This window comes from Macadamia integrifolia, unplaced genomic scaffold (assembly GCF_013358625.1).
Source record: "Macadamia integrifolia cultivar HAES 741 unplaced genomic scaffold, SCU_Mint_v3 scaffold1303, whole genome shotgun sequence".
NCBI lineage: Eukaryota > Viridiplantae > Streptophyta > Magnoliopsida > Proteales > Proteaceae > Macadamia > Macadamia integrifolia.
The window spans coordinates 29329-49619 of NW_024868152.1; the positions used below are offsets into that span (position 1 = coordinate 29329).

Consider the following 20291-nt stretch of genomic DNA (forward strand, 5'->3'; position numbering starts at 1 on the left):
AGAATTTATTGAAAAACTATTGATTATCTTTAGATTTTATTTTAAAATCACAACTTTGGCACCCATAGTGAAAATGACAGTTTATGTAATATTGGTTTCTAACAGAAATGATTCTGTTAAGTGCAAACCATATAGCTTTTATTTCTTCTAGGTTACAAAATCTTTTTTTTTTTTTTCTGGTTACCATACAACATTTATGATGCAGAATCATTACAAAAAAACAGAAATGCAAAAAAGTGTGTCAGACCCAGAATCAAGTTTTAAAAAATAGAATCGTTACTGTACAGATCCTTAATGTTAGGAACGAACAAAGTTTCTTCCACTATCAATATATCTCCACCTTTACATTGTTTTATGTAGAGTGGTACTTTTTCTCTTAAACTTTGTAAGTTATTGAATGATATTTTTTTATGGCCTAAGGCTCTTGATACACGATTGTTAACTCAGTATTTACTACATTACACTAATGCGTCTATTTTTTTTTTAGGTCAGATGTAAACTAGTGGTAACAGAGGGGTGGGAAGTGATTATACTATGCAAGGTAAAGGGAAAGAGACTCAAGTCACTCAATCCTCGTTCTCTTGAGTACTACACAACAACCTGTAGGGGTGCCAACCAGTGACCTAGCAGGTGCCTTCACAATGCCAGCACTTTGATTATGCAAATAAATTGGAGTAGTGTTTTGATGAACTGCCATACAAGCTGGTTGAGTAGTCCTAAAATGTTTATTTATATCATAAATTCATGAACAAGAGCTGAAACCATGACTTTTTACTGCAAAACAATTAATTTTAATGAAACTATATTGTGGTATGATTCAGGTGACTTGCATTCTGATTCCTAGTTTCTTATATTTACTTCTAACTTGACCTTAAGATCAGCAACATCCAGGACTGAACAATTCAATCGCCATTGCTTTTGTGGAAACGCTGATTCGGACAACTGTCCTTCACTAGAGCAACATTATGTATTAGTTGAACCATTAAAAACTGGATACTCTTCCCCTAACACCCTTTTCTTTTTTTAATTAATAAAGGATATCTGGATTTACATTCATTGTCAAAAGTTAAGAGCACTAGGATATTGAAATCCCTACATAAAGTCATGTGTAAGAATTGCAGCGGCCACTTAACTAGTTTATATGCCAACTAGAAACAGATAGGGAGCATAATAGCCATTACTCTTCAATTACAAAATTATATAGTGGTGGGATGATCCTTGTTTATTTAGCAGTTCTCTTTCTCAATCTTTTGATTAATCAGTGCAGAAATAAATCAGATATCTGCTTTTGGAGACAAAATTCTGCAGCGTTGGGATGAGGCTTGTTTATTTAGTAGTTCTCTTTCTCAATCTTTTGACTAATCAGTAAAATAATAAATTAAATATCTGCTTTTGGATTGTGCCTAGTTCATTTATACATTTTAAAATGTTGAAGCTCTTCAACTTGTTGTAGGCCTGTTTGCCCTTGGACGAACCTCGTCCTTAAAAGTTAATACTTAAGTTAATGGGGAAGGTCTGTGGTCCCTGAATGAGTAAAAAAATTAAGGGGGGGGGGTCTGCTTTTGGAGTATAATCAGATAGTGTTTCTAGTGTTTGAAAATATCATTACTAGTCCGCTGCTAATCTTTTATCCAATGGTAGAATCTTGAAAACAGGGTAGAATTGGTTTTGAGAATCCCAAGACGGCCTTTACAAGTACAGTAATGCAACAATTTCATATCTAATCCAGAAATTATGCTTCTTGGGTTCTACTGCTCAACTTCATGGTACATAATTTCTGTAAATTCTGGTACTTTACACCAATAGTTTCCTATCTTTCCTCATTATTACTACCTTCACTTTTTTTACTGCTAATTTTGCTGGTATTACTTCTAATCCTAACCATTGGGAGGGAGAGAGTATTAAAGCACGCCTTGATAGTTACACAAGCTATTATTAATGGATTCTTGTTGTGTTACCATAAACTCTTATCTTATGCTAAAAGGATATTTAGGAATTTTCTAACGTTTATTGTTCCTTTAACTTTAAACTTTAATTTGCATCCTTTCAATTCTATTTCATTCTTACTGAAAGACAGGGTGTGTGTGCCGGGGGGGTTGTGTATGAATTGGAATATTTGGTTGTATTAGTTCTACTAGCTAATTCAAAATATGAAAGCAGGCATAACATTATTAAGACCACGTAGCTTTATTTGAATTCTTCCTGATTTTGTTGGTTCTTTGGCATCTTTCAGGCATGGATAGATGTGAAGTTGACATCTCCTCAACTCTGTAGAGAAAGTATGTACAAAATGTCTCTAAAGCACTTGACCCTCAAGTGTGTCTCTTCGAGGCAAGTTCATAGCAGTTTTGGGTTATACTATGTGGACTGCCATATGTGCCTTTATGTATGGAACATAATTGTTTGTATGGCTTAAAATAGAGTGTAGGATCAATCATGCACAACCGATGGATTTGAAGTTACTTTATCCTTCATGCTCTGATGCAAACTATTTAGTTGTGAAGGGTTTTATGTTGAAATGAAAAAATGACCATTTGATTATAAGAATAACACTATATTGGTTTAAGATCTCAGGGAGTTGAGCAACCTTTTCGTGGAGCAAGCAGTACTATACATTGTGGCAATTGCACATGCAATATTTTCTGATAAGAGTAAGAAGGACATGCTATGCAATCTGCTTTTGCAAGGTAAAGTTTATATTTTATGCACTCATCTTGCCTACTTAATATAGCAATAGGACTCCATGAATCTAAATTCGTAATTGTATTAGCGATGTAGGTCTTGATATTACAATCTTAGGTTGCAATGATTTCTATTCATATCGTAATAAGGTACTCTTCTCATAGTGATGAGGTTGTTTGTTTTAGTTTTCTTTGGTTTCATGGTCTTTTACTCCCCCTCCCACTCTTTTCTAATAGAAATAATCTTGAAATTCAAACATGGTAGCAGGTTTATTCTTCTGTTCATTCTACTTTATTTTACAAATTACTAAATCTTGAGCCTGAGTCTTGTTAAAAATGAAGTGAAGGGAGGGAAGGGAAGGGAAGGGAAGGGAAGGGAAGGGAAGGGGAAGGGAAGGAAAGGAATTCAGGTAAAAATATAACGGGAATTTTTCTATCATTACCGACAATGTTGTGTAAATAACTTTAAAAATTTCATATCTAGTAGTTGAAGTTTAATCACTTTTCAAAAAAGTTCTCTTGGAGTTGAATAGGAAAGCAAAGAATCCACTTTAAAAGTTTAATTACCATATGGAATAAGATTTTAATTTAGTTTGTATTTTATTTTTTAATTTAATTTCACTTTCTGTCATTTCCCTTTACTTGCATTCTTGCAATAGAAGGAAGTGCAATGAAAATGTCATATTGGTTAAGAACTTAAGATGCAATGGAAAATTTTACCTTAAGAGTTAGAATGCATGTGCACCCAAGAAATGTTAATTACTTGAATCAACAAATGATCAATTGCTGAGTTGTGTATTGAACAATGTATGAAATTTTGGCTTAAATGACTGAATTTTGTGAAATTTTTCGGTTTTGATAAAGGAAATCAGATGCAATACCTGAATTTTGTTATTAAGTATCAATCAAAATTTCTACCATATTTCTGGTTTTGGTATCATTTTGGTCAAACCCTTCGGTTTTTTTTTTTTTTTTTTTTTTTTTTTTTTTTGTACAGCCTGTTTTTGACCTTTTAAAGCTAATCCATGAACTATTTTCACAAAAGAACACCCAAAATGGTATTTTTGGTGTTAACATAAGTTTTGTAGTGTATGTTGAATGATGTTGTACACTAGCCTTGTTAATTTGTTATACCCACTAAGTCTATATATAAGTTAGTGACTACAAATGTAAATACACTATAAAAACAGTCAAAAATAACTTATATAGTGAACTAGTCATACAATACCAGGAGGAGTTTCTAGGCAGCTTCAATCCATGAGATGTGTACCATTATAGATGTCGTAGCTGCTCTTCTAAATGCAACATATATGAATCCCATGACAGTTTTTGGGCCCAATTGTTCTGAAAGACCATCACTTCCCACCCATAAACCCTATCATCAATATGTTGTAGGTATCCCAACCAAGGGAATGGCTCACCGAGACTGTGAGGATTTGGAGGTTGCACACATGGTTGCTTTAAAAGAATTCTACTATGTTCATTTCTATGTTGAACAAAAAAAGAAGTATAGGGAAAAAATGGGTTTACCTTGAAGCTCCAAGAAATCCTCTCTAGGTTGATTTTGGTTGATAATGTAAGGTAGTAGAAGAAGAGTACAAAAAATTGAGCAAAAATTGATGTTTTGTGGTCAAATTTCCCCATTCTTGGTCGAAACCCATTAAATTTGAGAGATTCTACTGAAATATGGGAAACAATGTATGTTTCTATTGAAACATGTCACTTATATAAGCATGGGCTGGACCAATTTGGTCGAACCATATGAAACTTAGGAAATTTCCTCGAAACCTATCAGAATTGGTTGAATCCAGTAACATTTTGGTTTTGATCCTTGGTTCATCTCAAGCCATACCGAAACTGGGAAATTTCGAGGAGATTTAGATCCATGCCGGAGAACATGAATCGTCAGAATAAAAAATGACTCTTAAGGGCTCAAAATTAGCATTCTTTTGGATTTGGATGACTCTCACCCATTGTTAAGTGCTACCACACCAGCATTTTGTGGACTTCCTTCTGCTCTCCCTACTTCACTAGTAGAGGGTTCATTAGAGATCGTTTAAGGGGGAAGGGGGGAAGAATTCGGGAACAGGGGATGCTTTGCTTAACATATACTAGTGGATCCGTGTAATGATGTAATCAAAGATATTATTTTGATTTGTAACTTCGCATCATTTTGTTCAACCCTGTACAACAACAGCGTGAATCACGATCTAGAACCTAAATCGGAGTTGGAATCATAAGCTGGAGCGGAGTGGTAGTAAGAACGGCGAAGGGAGGGGCAGCAGTGACGGAGTAATAACAGCGGTGGTGAGACTCTTGTGACTTGGGAAAAACTCAAAGTCAAGTGAAATTCCAGGTGACTTGGATTGAGCAGCTTTTTTTGTTTGTTTGTTTGTTTATTTTATTTATTTATTTTTAAATATCTAGGAAAGTCAACGTGACTCTTGATTAGGTTTTCAATATTTTGACTCAATTTGGGTGACTTGCTCAAATCAAAACATGGTTTTTCCAGCAATAATTTTAATTATGTGTGTTCTAGTATTGAATTTTGTGTAGGGTTATATTAGACTATTAGAGAAAGTATATATCAGCTTACAATATATAGAATCTAAAGCCTAACTAACAATGAGTGCTTTTTTACAATTTAAGGGTTCCGCCATGTTTAGAGGGCCTAAAATAGGATTTTCTAGGAGTTTCGGGACCTAATATGGCTTTTTGGGCCTTAAAATCGACAATTGAATCTAAGGGTGTAAATCGGCTTGGTTCTAGGTATTTGGCTCAGTTCTGGTTTGGGTCAAAAGAGATATGTTGGAACCGACTCAGTTTTGATATGTGATACTCCAACTGAGTTGAGCTCAGTTCGGTTTTTATTCGGTTACATTTGGTTCCGACGAAACTGTAAGCTGAATTTTGAGAAATTGCTTACTATTGGGTAAATAGACAAAATACAAAGAAACTAACCCATTAACCCTAGCTAGATGAATTGATAAACTAATACCAGTAAGTGAGACTACTCACTCATCACATGAAGGATTGGACAAAAAAAGAAGAAAAAAGATGAAGATGTGATTGTAAACAAAGCATGAAGCTTAGAAGTTCGGAACTCCATGATTGTCAATCTTCTCCTATCGACTGGAGTGTATTGGTTCTAGTTTAGAGTTGGGACATAAGAGATTTGAGAGATTGGGAGATATCTTCCCTAGCCAAGGGCCACCTGAGAATGAAGATGAAACCCATCTACCTAAGGTCTTGGCTACCATAGTTGGGAAGAAGTGCTTGACAAGAGAGAATATACAATGAAGTGAAAAGTAAACCAGTTGCACAACTCCAATTCCAAAGCTTCTGCAATGGGACTCTTCATTTAGATAAATAGAATAGAAAAACTAAAGGACTTTCCTTCCTTCTTCATTGATATTATTAAAAAATTTTTATTTTAAAACTATGCCATGGGAGTTGCGCCATAGTAAGAATAAGACATTCTACAATTATACATAATACATCTGACTTCTAACGTCCCTATTCGATTTTGAATTTAACGAGACTGGGGTAATAAATGCTATTAAATTCGGTTTTCGGTTCTTTGGTTGAATCCGGGACCTAGTCGAACCGAAGTAAATACTCTGGTACTCAAATTGGATTTGAACCAAAATTTTCGGTTGGGTTTGATCAGATTAATTCGGCTAGATTTCGGTCTCGGTATTCGGTTTCGGTTACAAATTGACACCTTAATTGAAACCTGCAACTGAAACATACTAGGTTTCGGTCAAAATTTGCAATATTACGAAATATTTCGGTTTCAAGCCAGGTTTCAAAACTTGGTTGTGAATATGAGCTATTCCTCCTACCGTTTCCACTTATTAGTTTATGATTACAACAACAACAACAAAAAATTTTAAACCAAATCAACAGGTACACTACAAGTTTGAGCTTATGGGTGAGACATTATTCCTCACTTTAAATCTTATAGACATATTCTTAGCATAGCAAACAGTGGTGAGGAAGAAGCTCCAATTAGTTGGAGTGACTGCCATGTAATGTAGGATTAGATTTGACAAGCAAACTAGACCCAAAACTGTAGGAAAGTTAAACTAAAGAACAACCAATGGCCACCCAACAGTAAACAGTAATAACAATCCAATAATAATCTGTCAACAGTCCTTAAAGCAACCAGAATTATCAGATCCAGAATTGGGTTTCAACAGTCTACAAACCATAACAGAACAATTACAACTTCAGCAGTTGATTGAATTCAGATCACCAGAATCGATTAGGACAGAACAATAATAAATCAAACAAACATAACCAGAACTTCAGAAGACCCTCAGAGATTCAAATTAGCAGCAATAAGGATCCACAACCTTAAGACAACAGCATAAAATCAATCATAGCAATTGATCTCAATTCTGGACACAGCAGGTCACAAAAAGACAAGAAAAGGGTGATTTCGAATATCTCACAACTGGCAGAACAGAATCATCCAGAATTAGGGTCAAACCTTACTGGTATAGGGAGGAACAATCGACCAAAAAACTAGGTCAATCGGACCATCAAATCTGGTTCTTCCAGCAGGCCGATTGCTTTGTTTTGCATAAAATTTCTGGGCAGAAATAGATTGGAACATACTTGATCTTCAGCAGTGTTAATCCTTTGAGAATGGATTAGAATATAAAGAGAATAATAGAGCTTTAAGAAGACCTCTTGGACTTCACGCTGTAAGGAGTCACTTGGATCACACACCAAGTCCTTCTTCCTTAATCAGACACAAGGAACAACCATGGAGAAACCCAACGGCAGCAGCATAATAGCTTTCTTTTAAAATTCAAAATCGTGGGCCTATGATACTGCCCTCCCCTCTTTATTTATAATCATGATGGGGTTTAAAAGAAAATAGTAACTCGGAAATTATTAATTCTGGGTTACTAAAACTGATTACATAAGTTACTAAAAACTGAAATTGTAAAAGGAAACTAGATCTGAAACTGAAATTAGAAACTATTGTAAGACTGAAAATAGAAACTAATTTAGAAACTTAATAAGCAACTAATAACTCCATCAGCAGCCCAAATCGTGGGCTGACTTGGACCAGATTTGGTCAACCACCTTCTTGTGCCTCGTAGTGTAGACCTTCGGTGCTGCATCACCATGCTCTTAGCGTGTATGAAGAGGTTTCTATTCCTGTTGTGGAGGATTTTATTCTAGTATTAGACACACAAGGAAAGAATTTCTTGACATGGTTCTCTTTTTTCCTTCATAACTCTTGATCAATTGGATGGATCTTTTTATTTTTTAAACCAAACCCTCTTCTATGGTTATAGGAGAGAGATTGATGCTCTATTCCAACCTCCTATGTGTTCGTGAGAAGATTCCTTAAAGTTGCTTTCCTTGTGATCAACAACCATGGTGCTTAGATGTTAATTTCTAGTTGAAAATATTAAGTTGAAATTTTCCTCATATGACTTTGGGTCATCTTGACCTTATCTCCTTCCCTCTATCTTTGTTAGTGGTAGCTGGAATCTTCACTGCTTAATTTACTCTTAATGGGTCCAAGCAATGGACAACGACTAGTGAGTGGCCCTCCTTCTCATTTTTGAAGAAAATTTCAAGATTTAATGGTATTGAGTCTTGAGAGTAAGGTTATGCTTCTCCTGTGCTATAGGAAATGCTTAAAGTTGGTTGCTGGTTTTCATCAAAATGCTAGAACATGCAAACTCTTTTTTTTTTGGGGGGGGGGGATTTCAATATACTACAAAGTCTGAACCTGTTGTATTTCTTTTAGAAAATAGATATTTGGATGATTGAATGTGGATTAATATTATGAATTGGATTTTTGGGGTTGGCATCATTGTGCAACAGATTTTGCCAAACTGGGTTTTGTTGTCGAAGCCAATACCACCACCATAACTGCTTTTTTTCAATTTTTTCTTTTAAATTTATGGCAGGAGAATTGAAATTTACTACCACATTTTCTGAAAAATATATATAGGGAAGGGGGGAGAGGGGGGAGGAGGGGGAAGTGGGTGGAGGGAAGGGAGGAGTGTTGTAAGTAGGGAGAGGGAAAGGGTAGGGTAGTAAGTAGGGAGGGTAGAAGGGGGAAGGAATGAAGGGCAGTAAGTAGGGAGAGTGAAAGGGTAGGGTAGGATAGGATAGTGGCTGTTTTGGAGGATGTCTTCATAGGTGATGACAATGAGGTAATTTTCTGAATTTAGAAGACTTACTTTTCTCTGTATGTATTGTGAAAGCTTTTTAGATTGTTAATAATTTGGAAATTAAAAACATATATTGAAAATTGGAAGGTTATGGGTAATCTAATTGAAAGTTCACTTTTCCCTTCTGAGGGGGCAAGAGGGTAGGGAGAGGAGTGGGTGAGGGGTAGTGGGGAGGGAGGAGGGGTAGTAGTAGCCTAGTAGGTAGGGAGAGGGAAAGGGTAGGGGGTAAGGTAGGAGTGGTAGGACAGAGGTTGTTTTGGAGGATGTCTTTTATATGTGTTTGCAGACGTGATCACAATGAGGTAATCTCAAAATTAGAAGCCTCACTTGTCCTGTATGAATTATTACAGCTTTTTATATTGTTAATAATTTGAAAATTAAAAACATATATTGAAAATTTATATATCAAAGAAATAAAGCTCATTACTCATGTAGAAAAACTTAATTATTGGATACTTTTTGACTAACACTGACCCTTATTTTATTCCTGCAGATAATAAGGTTGGCCAATCATTTATTCCATACATGGTTGCAAAGGTGATATTGCCTCCTAACCATCTATGATTTTTGTATCAAATTCAATCTTGATTCTTCTTCTATGGAGCAAAAGTGGAGCAAAAAAAGATGTTAAAATACACTAATTGCCCCTTAGGGAAAAAAAAAAAACAGCATTGGGAATTTTTCTTTGCACATTCTTGTTAAGTTTCAGGTATCTTTTCATTATTCAGGTTAACTTATAGACATAAAGACTTTTTCTTGGGGGTTTTAGTCTTTAAAATCCTTATTGTCATGCTACAATGCCATTCATGTTCATCTTCTCTACATCTGCAAACTCTTAATGGCATTTAGGTGTCCATCAACAATGTGCATGTTAAGTATATTGATGAGCAAATTAGCATGGTACTTTAGTAAATATTTTTCAATGTTGCTGTAATTTGCTTTTTTTTCTTCATTCAGATCTTTATATGTTCCTCCTGCATTTTCATTTCCTTTTTTATTGTGTTGACTTGTTTTTAGCTTTTTTGGCTATAATTGGTCACAATGGTTATTGTTCAAGCAAATATGATATTTTAATACTTATAGGCTGATGAATATAAAGCTAAATTTAATTTAATCTTCTAAGCAGTTAATGATTTGTTCCTCCATTTTAGTTTAAACTTGAAAGAATTCTATGTGAGACTTCTAGATTATTATTACTTTTCTTTTTTTACTATGCTTTATTGTGTTTTTGACTTTTGATTGACATTCCCAATTATACAATTTTTTTGATATTTTACCACTTCATTACTAGTTGGTTGCGTAGGTGATTAAAGGCTTATCCTGGGCATATTGATTTGGTTCAATAGTATAAGTACAGACCAGAGCAGCAACACTAGAAACCCACAATCGAAGTGGATGATCAAGTAGTAATCCAAGACTTAAAACAGGTATATATTGTGGAATTAACATAAGCACTAATAAAGTAACAAAATTGAGCAAGATACTCAAACCGAGGGCTGAAGACAAAGAATCAAGGTGATTTTGCACCACCAGTCACTAAGTTTAGAAGAACCTCATACTTCCATTGAACAGACCTTTATTGGTATATTATTGAACCCCAAAACAACTTCTTAGCCCCGAGAAGGATTCAAAGGATTGAAGAGTGGATATGATGGTGGAGATGAAAGGGAATTGACCTTGAAAAAGATCATAATGTCATCGGCAAATAAGTGGGAGAGAAGAAGGGATTTACATTTTGGGATGGGGGAATAAGGTGGAGGTCGGTAACAGATTAAATGCATTGAGAAAGGACCTCCAAATAGAGAGAAAAGCAAAGGAGAGAGGGGGCATCCTTGACGAATGCCACGTCCTAAGGGAAAGTACCCAGTAGGGCTCGTTCACCAGATCAGAGAAACGAGTTGAGGAGATATAAGCATGGATCCAATAGACAAAAAATGGTGGGAAAGACATCTGGAGCAGCACATTAGAGATGAAATCCTAGCTAATGGTATTGAAGTCTTTGTGAATGCCAATCTTATGGAGGGCTGCCAAGGCATGGATCTTCCTATCAAAACCACGGATAATCTCATGACAAAGGATGTTGTCAAAGATACTTTTACTCATAATAAAGGTCGATTAATTGGGGATGACGAGGAGTCAATGACTTTATGGATCCTATTGGCAAGGATCTTAGTAATGAATATGTAAAAGAGATTACAGAGAGAAATGGGTCTGTAATCATTCATGAAAACTGCACCTTTTTTTTTTTAGATGAGACACAGGAAGGTGTGGTTAATCCCCTCAATTTAGTTCGGGTTGTAGAAGAAGCTACGCACCGTAGAAATAAGATCATTTCTTATAGTGCTCCAATAGGCAAAGAAGATGCCCATACTGAAGCCATCAGGGCCCGCAGCTTTGTTGGATTTGTGGGAGAGGATGGCAGAGATAATTTCCTTCTCACTGGGAATAGATTGGAGAAAAGGAATGAAATCATCAGGGACAAACTTGTTAAGGAGATCATAGGGGATGGGGGTGGGGGGAGCGGGGGAGGGGCTAAAAAGCCTCTGGAAGTGAGAGACTGCTTCCACTTGATGATATCTGGGGCAAAAAGTTTAGTCCCAGGGGAGGAGCTAAGCATCGGGATGGAGTTGGCATTTTCTTTAGCTTTGAGGAAGCGATGGAATTAATCCGAGTTAGAATCACCCAATTCAAGCCATTTGATTCGAGCCATCTCTTACTCAGCAAGGATCGGGTTGAGGAGATCGTGTTGGAGCCTAGCTTGAATAGAGTGGAGCTTGTCTCCACCAGGGGAGATGTTCCCGATGGTGGAGGCGTTCTAGAGCTTTAGGACATATTTAGTACTCTTGAGCCTACTGGAAAAAGCAAGGAGGGGGCATAAGGAATAAGGGGTGTGATTGTTCCAGGCATTATAGACAGATCTTTATGGTCATGTTGATTTGGGTTAATAGGATTATGTATAGACCAGAGTAGCAGCACAAGAAACACACAGTAAAGTGGATAGAGTAGGAGTGGTAGGATATTGATAGGGTAAGTAGCATAGGGTAGAGTAAGGATGGGCTTAGGACACAGTAAAGGGTAGGGGATGGCATATGGGAATGGCAATCTAAGCCTAGGTCTCTCACCATCAACTAGCCTAGTTGATGAAAACATATCTCAGTTAGAAATTCGTGTCAAACAGGGAGAATGTCTATATATATATATATAAATAAATAAACTTCCTTACGAGTAAACAGACCTTTTTGTCACAAAAATTGAGTTTAGGGTAAAACGGTTGGACAATTTGTGTAACTATGAAAGCCTTATGTGTTGAAAATTTTTAAATCATGCATTATGGCTTTTCCCTCGTAACCAGGCTTCTTTGCCATAAACATTGAAATTCACGTCAAATAGGTGGAATGTCTATATACCGAAAAAAAAAAAAAAAGAAATACAATAACAAACCCTCTTATGAGTAACCGGGCTTCTGCACAAATGTGTAGTGCCTTGTAAAAAGGTTGGACAGTTTGTGTAAACTAATCAAGCCGGAAAAAAAGAAGTAATAATAAATAAAAACTAGCAGACTCCCTTCTGAGTAACCGGGCCTCTTCGTCACAAACGTTGAGTTTCACGTAAAAAGGTTGGACAGTTTGTGCCAACTAATGAAGCCGAAAAAAAGGTAATAATAAATTAAAAACTAGCAGACTCCCTTCTGAGTAACCGGGCCTCTTCGTCACAAACGTCGAGTTTCGTGTAAAAAGGTTGGACAATCTGTGTCAACTAATCAAGTCGAAAAAAAAGAAGTAATAATAAATTAAAAACTAGCAGACTCCCTTCTGAGTAACCGGGCCTCTTCGTCACAAACGTTGAGTTTCGCGTAAAAAGGTTGGACAGTCTGTGTCAACTAATCAAGCCGAAAAAAATAATGATAAATTAAAAACTAGCAGACTCCCTTCTGAGTAATAGGGCCTCTTCGTCACAAACGTTGAGTTTCACGTAAAAAGGTTGGACAGTTTGTGTCAACTAATCAAGCCGAAAAAAAAGAAGTAATAATAAATTAAAAACTAGCAGACTCCCTTCTGAGTAACCGGGCCTCTTCGTCACAAACGTTGAGTTTCGCGTAAAAAGGTTGGACAGTCTGTGTCAACTAATCAAGCCGAAAAAAAGTACTAATAAATTAAAAACTAGCAGACTCCCTTCTGAGTAACCGGGCCTCTTCGTCACAAACGTTGAGTTTCGCGTAAAAAGGTTGGATAGTCTGTGTCAACTAATCAAGCCGAAAAAAAAAGAAATAATAAATTAAAAACTAGCGGACTCCCTTCTGAGTAACCAGGCCTCTTCGTCACAAACGTTGAGTTTCGCGTAAAAAGGTTGTACAGTCTGTGTCAACTAATCAAGCCGAAAAAAAAGAAATAATAAATTAAAAACTAGCGGACTCCCTTCTGAGTAACCGGGCCTCTTCGTCACAAACGTTGAGTTTCGCGTAAAAAGGTTGGACAGTCTGTGTCAACTAATCAAGCCGAAAAAAAAATAATAATAAATTAAAAACTAGCGGACTCCCTTTTGAGTAACCGGGCCTCTTCGTCACAAACGTTGAGTTTCGCGTAAAAAGGTTGGATAGTCTGTGTCAACTAATCAAGCCGGAAAAAAATAATAATAAATTTAAAACTAGCAGACTCCCTTCTGAGTAACCGGGCCTCTTCGTCACAAACGTTGAGTTTCGCGTAAAAAGGTTGGACAGTCTGTGTCAACTAATCAAGCCGAAAAAAAAGAAATAATAAATTAAAAACTAGCAGACTCCCTTCTGAGTAACCGGGCCTCTTCGTCACAAACGTTGAGTTTCGCGTAAAAAGGTTGGACAGTCTGTGTCAACTAATCAAGCCGAAAAAAAAAAATAATAAATTAAAAACTAGCAGACTCCCTTCTGAGTAACCGGGCCTCTTCGTCACAAACGTTGAGTTTCGCGTAAAAAGGTTGGATAGTCTGTGTCAACTAATCAAGCCGGAAAAAAATAATAATAAATTTAAAACTCGCAGACTCCCTTCTGAGTAACCGGGCCTATTCGTCACAAACGTTTAGTTTTGCGTAAAAGGGTTAGACAGTCTGTGTCAACTAATCAAGCTGAAAAAAAAAACAAGTAAGAAGAGAAAGAACATAGCCATAAGAACAAAGGAACTGTACATTCAGTGTTGTTACACAAACCAAAGACAGAGATATAGTCCTATCCAAGCTTGTCAGGATCGATGACGTTGGGATTAGATTAGCAGACTATGGATGGGTCAAGACGTCGTGTAAAGTCTCCGTCATCTGGCTCCTTCCACGCAAGACGACTAGGATCAAATGGTTGACAATAATGCTAGGAAAGAAAAAGATCGAGACTATGTCTTGGCTTCTTTCAGGGCAGCATCTTGGCATTCTAACAGGTTACTACTGCCATAGTTAGAGCGAGACACAATTCCGATTCCATTTGAACAAGCATTCCTACCAATTCCATTTGGAGGGGTAGCTGTAGATCCTGTCGATTAACTCGGTCCAATAGGGGTTGAGGGTAAGGGATGGGGTAGGGGTTATAGGATAGGAGGTGTTTTGGAGTATGTCTTTATATGTGCCTGCAGACATAATGACAATAAGGTAATTTTAAAATTTAAAGCCTCACTTTTATGTGCTTGTATTGTGAAAGCTTTTTAGATTGTTAATAATTTGGAAATTAAAAACATATATTGAAAATTGGGAAGGTTATGGGTAAGCCAATTGAAGTTCTTTTTTCCCATCCTGTTAGTGGGCTTTGGATTCAGTTGTTAAAAGAGAATAATTTTAAAGGGCATGATTTTGACTGCCACTTTCATTGACAAGAATCGATTCTTGGAGATGATTGGAAATCAATATGGTGTGGAATGGGAGACCATTCAAACGAGAAGTGAGATCAACAAAGGTGTCTTCTTCGACATGCAGCCTCTAGTGGGACAAGAAGATGAGGCGACTAGCAGTGTCCACTAGGTCGAGCTGAGGCGACCGACGGTGTCTACTAGATCTGAAACAAAGGCATTTACTTCAGATTTGTTGATATTGATCGGGTTTTTGTGGTTTCCGGAGCTCTGCATTTGAGGAGCCTTATTATTTTTATTTTTAGCACAATTAAAGATCTAAGAAGAAAGAAAAAAAATCTAGAAAATCTTTGCCATACTCGGTAAATTACTGAGGCAGCGGTCATTTGCCCTTCTTGCATCTGAGGTAGCGACTATGATCGACGGTGGTCTATCTCCTGATCTGAGGTAGGGGTAGTCCTTTTATGCTTTACAATTCATAGGTCTGAAGCTGTGCTTGTGTGGGTTCCAGATCTAATTTTGTGCGTGCCCAAAACTAGAGTTTGATGTCCGACTGATGTTTGGTGAGTGGAACTTTTGCTGAGAGCAGTTTCTTTTTGCTACTCTATCAGCCCTAGTGGGTGGGGAATGGCCCCTTCTCCTTCTCCTCCGTTGTCGAGGGTGGGGAGGGGCTTCCCTTGGCCTTGACGAGTGAAGCCAGTGTCTTGGGGTCCTCCAGGCTCCTTCAAGCCTTTGGCCTTAAGGATTTCCCCTCATTGTCTGCCACTGTTGCTAGTTCCCTTAGTGCCAGCCATGTCTCTGTTGGTTATGTTGGTGCGGTGGAAGGCTCTTCGGTCCACCCTTAACCTCTCAAGGACGACTCTATTGACGGGGATAACCAAAGAAATGATGTGCCTTGGACAAATTGCTTTTCTTCGGTTTTAGCTAATGATGGCCTGAAACTGAAGTTTGTTGTCCTGTTATTATTGATGGGGTGGCAATGGCTAGGTGTCCTGCAAGTTTAATGGAACGTGAGGTTTCTAAATGGAAGAACACCCTTGTTGGGCACTTCATAGGAAGAAGATCATCTTTTAGTTTTACAAAAGAAATTTTCTTAAAACAGTGGAAAATCTCAATTCATGTTGATATTAACCTACTTGGTAGCGCAATGTTAATCTTTTGTTTTAACTTAGAGGAAGACAAAATTAAAGTTTTGAAAAGGGGGGCCATGGTATGTTCAAAAGAGGTTATTTATTATCCGGCTATGGTGTCGTCCATCTCTTTGGAGAAGATAGATTTTTGTTCAGTCCCTGTTTGGATTACCTTGCCTAATCTTCCATTCCATTATTGGTTGAGTTGATGCTTTAAGTATCATTGGCAGTGTTATTGGGAATTCGATTGTGGCTGAGAAAAGAACAATAAGAATGGAGAGACTTTCGTTTGCGTGTATGTGTATTGAAGTTCATGCAGAGAGGGAGCTCCCCAATTCAGTAGCAATATATGATGATGCTGGGATCGTTTTCAATAAAAAAATAATTTATGATAAGAAACCGACTCGTTGTGTTCACTGTAAGACATTTGGGCATGCTTCTGAACTTTGTGGCAATAACAAAGCAAGGCCAAAGGAGCTTCGGAAGGAATGGAAGAGAAAATCTGCTCATGGTGATGGTCCTGGTATGAACAACAATGGTTGCGCTCAGCTCAGGTTGGTGGCCGGGAAACTGTCATATAGGTGGAAATCCAGTGGATAAAGTATAAAATTCAAATTTCAAATCCAAAATATTAGAGAAAGCAGGTGGGGCTTCGGGTACTAATATAAATTCTTTTTCATTGCTTGAAAACCTTGAGGATGAAGATACGTTGAATGATGATTTGTTGGGGTTGATTGAAAAGTCAAATTTAGGCTGATTTAGAAATAGATGAGGACATGAGCAATCTAGCTCATGGGGAGGCATTAAACGAGGAAAACTCTTTCCCTTCATCCATAGTTGTCAAGGCGTCGCCTAGGCGGCGCCTTGGCGTCCCGGCGGTAAATTATAGGCATGGCAGTACAACGACTAATGTTTTCACACTTGGTGGACGCCATACCACGTTTTAGTACCTAGGCGGTCGATTTTTTTTTTTTACTAACAATATTTTATTTATTATATTTTAATTGGGTTTTTTTTTTTTAACTAACATTTTGTCTATTATGATATGGCCATACGCTGCCACCGTTGAGACCAAACCCTCTGTCGATTTCAAATTTCCAATTAACGCCACAAAGACAAAGTCACAAACCCTCGATCGAAGCTCGAGAGTTCGAAGAGACGAAAACCCTCGACTGCTGCAACATTCTTCTCTTCTCCTTCTCCGGCAGCCACCGCTGGTTCTTCTCTTCTCCTTCTCGTTCTCCGGCAGCCACCGCTGCAACTGTTCTCCTCCTTCTCCTTCTCCGGCAGCCACCGCTGCAACTGTTCTCCTCCTTCTTCTTCTCCGGCAGCCACCGCTGCAACTCTTCTCCTCCTTCTCCTTCTCCGGCGGCCACCGCTGCAACTCTTCTCCTCCTTCTCCTTCTCCGGAAGCCACCGCTGCAACTCTTCTCCTCCTCCTTCTCTGGCAGCCACCGTGCAAGTCTTCTCCTCCTTCTCCTTCTCCGGCAGCCACCGCTGCAAGTCTTCTCCTCCTTCTCCTTCTCCTTCTCCTTCTCCGGCAGCCACCGCTGCAACTCTTCTACTCCTTCTCCTTCTCCGGAAGCCACCGTGCAAGTCTTCTCCTCCTTCTCCTTCTCTGGCAGCCACCACTGCAAGTCTGCAACTCTTTTCCTCCTTCTCCTTCTCCGACAGCCACCACTGCAAGTCTGCAACTCTTTTCCTCCTTCTCCTTCTCCGGCAGCCACCGCTGCAACTCTTCTTCTTCTCCTTCTCTGGCAGCAACCAACAGCCGGACTGGTTTTCCGGCAGCAACCAACAGTGACATCTTCTTTGCTCCTTCTCCGGCAGCAAGAACGACAACAACCACAATACGATATTGCCTGCGACATCTTCTCCTTCGGCAGCAAGAGCGACAACCAGGTAAGGGCCCCACCTACTAGTAACTTCAAATCTTCAATGTTTATAATATGTTTTCCTCTTTATCTGTATATCTAGTTATCTACTATCTAGAGCTTGATCTTGATCTGAAGATGGGAAATCATATATTTTAGATTGTTGGAAAAAAAAAATATAAGAACTTGACAATGGTCTTGGTTGTGTATTTGTGTTAAGTGAAATGATTAAGTTGGATTTGTGAGTGTTTGATTGTTTTTTTTTTATGTTATCATGTTAATGTTATTGGTTAACACTTAACATACTTTGTTACTCTGTTTTGTAACTTGTAGGATAGGACTATAGGAGTTCATAATGGATGGTACTGTTGGTGGACCTGGTAGTAGTGGGGGTGATAATATAAGCACGGCTGCATATGATCCATCCAAAGACCCAACCAGGAAGGCCAAATCAAATGACCCTGGGTGGAAGTATGGGTATTGGCCTGACCTGTCAGACAAGAACCTTGTTCAATGCACTCTTTGTGGAAAAAACCTCAAGTGTGGAATTAAAAGGTTAAAGCAACATTTGGTGGGTGGATATGGAGATGTTGCTAAGTGTACCAAGACAACTGTAGCGATTGCTACAGAGATGAATGCAACTCTTATGCGCAATAAGAAGAAAAGGATGCAAGACATTTTGGATGATGATGATGTTGATGTTGATGTTGATGCTGGTGCTGGTGTTGGTGTTGGTGTTGGTGCTGATGTTGATATAGAAGTTGAAGGTCAAAGACAGTCTAGTAGGACTCCTTCTTCTACAACCTCTAGACTTATTCCTAGCTCTGGGACATTTGCTAAGAAAAAGAAAGTAGTCATTCAGCCACAAGTAAGGGGCCCCATGGATGCTCATGTTAGACGGACTCCTGAGCAAGTGGTTGCTGAGAGGCATCTTAAAGGTAGTACTCAGACTACTATAGAGAACCGGTTTAGATCAGCGGAAGAAAAAAAGAGAGTTGATAATCACATTGTTGACTGGGTTTATCAGTGTGGTATTCCATTCAATGCTATTAAGTCAAGGAGGTTTGAGGTGATGGTAGAATCTATTACACAGTACGGGTCAGGATATAAGCCCCCAAGTTATCATGAAGTGAGAGTGCCATTGTTGAAGGTAGCAAAGGATAGAACTGCAGAGATGAAGAATAAATATGAAGAGTATTAGAAGCAGTATGGGTGCACTCTAATGACTGATGGGTGGACGGATAAAAGAGGAAGGCATTTAATTAATTTCCTCGTTAACTGTCCAGAGGGGACTTATTTCATGGAATCTGTTGATGCATCTAGTATATCTCAAACTGCAGAGAAGTTGTTTGAATTGATTGACAACAAAGTTCAAGAAATTGGTGAGGACAATGTTGTGCAAGTTGTGTCAGATAATGCATCGGCTTATAAATTAGCCGGTACAATGATGATGCAGAAGAGGACAAAGCTGTATTGGACTCCTTGTGCAGCGCATTGCATTGACCTGATGGTAGAGGAAATAGGATTCTTGAATGCTAATAGGACTGTGATAAGTAAGGCAAAAAAAGTAACCAACTTCATCTACAGGCACACACGTATTCTTGATGCAATGAGGGCTAGAACAAATGGGAGGGATCTTGTGAGGACAACAGCTACTAGATTTGCAACTGCATTTCTGACACTTCAAAGCTTGTTAAAACATAGAGATGACTTGAGACATTTTTTTATTTCTGAAGAATGGACTAATTCTAATTTGGCAAAGACCGAAGCTGGGAAGAAAGTGGTTGAGACGGTGTTTGCGGTAGCATTTTGGAATGGTGTGGAAAATTGTCTTAGAGCTTCAAAGCCACTTCTTACTGTCTTGAGGATTGTGGATGGTGATGAGAGGCCTTCTATGCCTGAGGTTCAATTTGCCATGGATGAGGCAAAAAAGAAAATAAAAGAAAATTTTGGAGATAAAGAAAGGCAATACAAGAAAGTATTGGATATTGTTAATAGGCGTTGGGAGATTCAGATGGGGCGTCCTTTGTATGGAGCAGCACTATTTCTTAATCCTGGCAAATTTTTTTCTTATAAGGAAGGTGATGATGGTGGCTACCAAATTATATCTTCTCTACAGCTTGCATTTAATGAAGTCATTGAAAGAATGATACATGAACCAGCTTTACAAGACAAGATAAATACTCAAGCCACTTTGTATAGATATTCTCGAGGTGGTTTTGCCTCGGCTATGGCAATTAGATCACGGGCAACCATGAGTCCTAGTAAGTAGAGTTCATTGTTTAATGTTTAGTTGTTTTGCTTGTGTGATATATTAAATATCAATCTAACTATTTTTATATATATTTATTTTTTATAGTTACTTGGTGGGGTTCATTTGGAGGTCATGCTTTTGAGCTTTCAAAGATTGCAAGACGTATTCTAGGGCTTTGTTGCTCCTCTTCTGGTTGCGAGCGCAACTGGAGCACATTTGAGTTTGTAAGTAGCTGGGTCTCAAGTCTCTATTTCATATTTTAGACTTTTTATTTTTGGAACAATAACTTTGTTTGTTGTTCTCTATTGTTTATGAATTCAGATTCATACCAAGAAGAGGAATAGG

General features: G+C 38.0%; 1 protein-coding gene across 3 annotated transcripts in view; it reads left to right on the top strand.

Moving 5' to 3' along the window:
* Positions 1-492: 492 nt before the first annotated feature.
* LOC122063363 overlaps positions 493-20291 on the top strand; it is a 55612-nt gene continuing 35813 nt past the window's right edge. For 2 of the 3 annotated variants that reach the window (XR_006135310.1, XM_042627082.1), the window contains exons 1-4: positions 493-630; positions 2234-2331; positions 2575-2687; positions 9381-9424. Coding sequence is in view for 1 of the 3 variants with exons in the window: in XM_042627082.1 (XP_042483016.1) it covers positions 2282-2331; positions 2575-2687; positions 9381-9424 (207 nt within the window). In the remaining 2 variants the exon portion in view is untranslated. Of the gene's footprint in view, positions 631-2233; positions 2332-2572; positions 2688-4878; positions 5038-9380; positions 9425-20291 lie in introns of those variants that run through there. The other variant, XR_006135311.1, reaches the window with a different exon arrangement.